The sequence below is a fragment of the Aphis gossypii genome, chromosome 2, assembly GCF_020184175.1.
Source record: "Aphis gossypii isolate Hap1 chromosome 2, ASM2018417v2, whole genome shotgun sequence".
Lineage (NCBI taxonomy): Eukaryota > Metazoa > Arthropoda > Insecta > Hemiptera > Aphididae > Aphis > Aphis gossypii.
This window is the reverse complement of record NC_065531.1, coordinates 15,233,706-15,237,711: the sequence shown is the minus strand read 5'-3', so window position 1 is coordinate 15,237,711 and position 4,006 is coordinate 15,233,706. Positions and strand designations below refer to the sequence as shown.

Below are 4,006 nucleotides of genomic sequence, written 5' to 3'. Positions count from 1 at the left end.
TTATAGCCATTGCTTTTGGATATTTTTTTTTCTATAAAAAAATATGTTTGTGAAACATTAACATATTGCCATAAATTTAACATAAAGATACAAATTTGAATTGTTGGAATCAATTAATTTATTTGTTATTTTATTAAAACCAAAAATTTAAAATTTTCATTCATAAAAAAAATACAATAAAGTACATAATACAATACAATTCAGCATAATATTCAAAATGATACCAACAATTCATATTTAATCATTTAATTTTTTTTCTATAGGTAAGAGTGTAAATCATTTTTTAAAAATAATGAATACTAAATCAGTGTATTATATACCCACTATTTTTAATTTCCATAACTAACCACTAATGATCATTGAAATGGTAACATAACAATAAATTAATCGGTTTTTTTTTAGATCAATTCAATTACCAGATCAAAAAATGATGCCTACACTTATATATATATATTGCTGGTATAATTGCAGTTTAGCTCCTAAGCGATTTATTTTATTGAAACATATGGTATTTCAATGAGTTAAGAACGATGTTGCAAAAAAAAATTTGCGCAAATAATTATTTTGGAAATTATATCCTTCTAAAGTTAGCGATTTTATGTTTTTACGTATAAGCGCGAAATACCTACTACCTATAATACCTGTACTTTAATGTCACGCGGAGGTGGTAGGCGAAGGTATACTCCGTTCCACAACGACACGACCATTTATTTATTTGACCATGGAATCTGGATCAGTTTTGCATACGCTACCGTCAGTCGTCGTCTATCTCATTATTATGCCGACTATATAATTATTATTAAAAGTCGTAACGTGCGTATTATTAATTGTATATTGTAAGTGTGAATTATCGTTTTTAAACTAAAACTATATTTAAACCATAACTCGTAATATTAAATAAACAATAATGAATAATACAACATGCGAGTGTGCAATCGAAAAATTACTTTTAAAGCCTACGCACTTTGGCGAGAGAGAAAATATTATTGAGATGGGAAGACCCACGCCAGAATTGCCTTTATTAACATTTCAATATGAGTATTACAGTACATATAAGTGGTTAGCGGGTTGTAAAAAAACAAATAAACTATATTGCTGGCCTTGTGTTTTGGAATCAAGTGAAGAAAATGTTTGGACTAAAGATGGTTTCGACGATCTCAATAACTTTCATCATTTCGTAAGTCATCACGAAGCCACTATAAAACACATAGAAAGTTTAGTAAATTTAACTCGCTTTGGAAAAGTTCATAAAGATGTATGGACTTGGTTGGATGAACATTTCAGAAAAAGAGTTGAAAGAAATAATGTTAAAGTTAAAAATAATAGATACATATTAAGAAGTATGATAGATTCAACGTGTTTTTTAGTTCAGCAAGAATTGGCATTTAAAGGCCACGACGAGTTAGATTCGTCTGTTAATACAATCGGACCACCGATACAGTGCTACTCTCGTACAAATAGGCGGGCGGAGAAAAAGCAGCCACTGTGTCTTGGAGGGTTTAGTAGTGGTGAGAATGCGCGAAAACGGAAGAAGAAAGTGCCCTGGTTAGGTGGGCCCTCTCAGTGGCCCGACAACAGGGGTAATTATGTTGAACTTATTTACTTGATGGCCGAGCGTGATGAGTTGTTAAAAACAATTCTTGCAACGTCCACTATACTTACTGATTTATCCGAGGACTTTCAAAATGACTTAATTCAATCAGTTTCAGACGTCCTTCTTAAAGAAATTGAAAATCAAATACGCGATACTCCGTTTGTTGCAATAATAATAATTATGGACGAGACGACTGATATTGCTTCAAAGTCACTGCGGTTATCGACAGTTTTGCGTTATGTTAATACCAGCAATAGTAACGAAGTCGTCGAAAGATTTTTGGGATTTACTGATATTAGTGAAAATCGATCCGCGGAAGCATTATCAGAGCATGTATTTGGTTTTATTTCAAAGTATGCGTGTGAAGAAAAATTTATAGGTCAAACGTATATTATGTCCGGGCAACAGGATAATTTGCAATCGTTAGTGCGTTCGAAATATGAAAATGCTATTTCTGTACATTGTTATGCACATAAACTAAATTTTGTCATAGAACAGTCGGTTGAGTATATTAAAGATTGTAAAACATTTTTTTCAACCCTTTCTGGTTTATCGTCTTTCTTTTCAACATCTACCAAACGAGTACACGCACTTGATAATGTAATTTTAGAACGTATTAGACGAGGTGTTAAATCAGTAGTTCCAACAAAATGGAACTACAATAGTCAAATTATTGAAATGATGGTTGAACACAAAGTAGATGTTATAAATCTTATGGAATCAATCATAGATAATGCCCAAAGTTGGGATTCGGAAACATGGGCATCTGCTAAAGGGTATATGGAAATTCTTCAAAGTTTTGATTTCAATTTTTTTTTAAAATTATTTTCAATCATTTTACCACAGGCAACGAATATTTTTAAAAATGTACAACAAAATTTTTTTGATATTTCTTATTGCTCAAAAGAGATTGACGATTTCATTGTCTATTTAAATAATGTCAAGTCAAATTTTGATGATGTTTGGTCACAGTTAGAAATTATAAACAATGTTTCTGGAGATGAAACAACTTATTACAGAAGATTATTTTTTGAAATAATTGACGTTATAATTAATAAGATAAAAGAACGGTTTTCAAATCTTAATCAATTACAATTTTTCGCGTTATTAGACTCTAAAAAATTTAGTTTGTATGCCAATGATTTTCCTATTAACTTATTCAATTCGTTGGAACAATTATACGGTAAATATTTTGATCTACCGAAATTGAGAAGTGAACTTTCGGTTGTCTACTCGATGGATGTATTTCTAACACCAGCTAGTGTTTACGATATTTTAATTTATTTAAAAACCAGAAAATTAGATGAAAACTTACCACAAACAACAAAATTGATTTCATTGATACTAACTATTCCAGCTACTAGTGCATCAGAAAAACGTTCATTCTCAGCTCTTAAAAGGATTAAGAATTCATCAAGAAATTCACATCATGAACAAGATCGTCTTATTTCATCATTATCAATGCTGTCAATAGAAAAAGAATTGTTGGTAGAGTTGAAAAAAAAATCTACGTTTCATGATGAAGTAATCGAAACTTTCCTTACTAAAAATACAACAATTGATTTAACACAGCGTTCCCCAACGTGGACACTCCCTCTCGGGGACGTTAGGGCTATCTGGTGGGGCAATGAAAGTTACTAGCTTAATTAATTTGTTATTCATTACTTATGTACCAATACAATTTTTTTTTTTTTTGGTAGGGGGCGTCTGTCATTTTTAATTTTTACAAGTGGGTGGTAAAGATAAAAAGTTTGGGAATCACTGATTTAACATATAGGTTAGTGTTTCCAAACTGTGGCCCCCGAACTTCTAGGGGTTCGCACGTCAATTTATTGAAAATACAATATACTATATAGGTATTAGGTAGTATATATAAAAACGAAAATTTTATTTTTATTAAGGGGGTCCGCAATCGTTTTTACTATCTCTAACGGGCCCGCCAGAGAAAAATTTTGGAAAACGCTGATAAAAGCAATTTTTTAGTTAATAAGTTTATTATTTTTAAAAAGTGATTTATTTTTTGTAGATTAAAATATATAATATTGTGTTATATATTAACTAATATATACCTATTAACAAATACGTAAAACTTTGTATGTTTAAAGTTAAATATGAACACTTAATAAAATACTATTTTTATGCATTAATATTAATTGTCTTGTGAACATTTTCGCTAACAAATATTTACTATTACTCATAAGTCCATAACTTCTATTGGAATGTGTTAAGTATAATATCGGTACTTAAAAATATTTAAATTCTAATTAGGTCATCTAGCGTGAGCAGATGGAAATGTATAACTATATATAATATGTCGAGATTTATCAATAAATATATGAAGTAATAGTAAATAAAGCCTCAGACCACAATGAACCAAAATATTTGAATAATAAACGATTGAAAACATTGTAT

At 30.0% G+C, this 4,006-nt stretch overlaps 1 protein-coding gene across 1 annotated transcript; it reads left to right on the top strand.

Annotated features, from left to right (window-relative positions):
• Nucleotides 1-243: 243 nt before the first annotated feature.
• On the top strand, nt 244-3,741 carry LOC114120157 (zinc finger MYM-type protein 1-like). The gene is made up of 2 exons (XM_027981985.2): nt 244-1,580; nt 1,704-3,741. The coding sequence occupies exons 1-2, from the start codon at nt 908-910 to the stop codon at nt 3,233-3,235; spliced, it is 2,205 nt and encodes a 734-aa protein (XP_027837786.2). The 5' UTR covers nt 244-907; the 3' UTR covers nt 3,236-3,741.
• Nucleotides 3,742-4,006: the final 265 nt, after the last annotated feature.

Coding starts and splice junctions, on each gene's coding strand:
- LOC114120157 (XM_027981985.2), top strand. CDS start 908: ATGAATAATACAACATGCGAGTGTGCAATCGAAAAATTACTTTTAAAG. Junction 1,581..1,703: donor TCAGTGGCCCGACAACAGGG/GTAATTATGTTG, acceptor TAATTCAATCAG/TTTCAGACGTCCTTCTTAAA.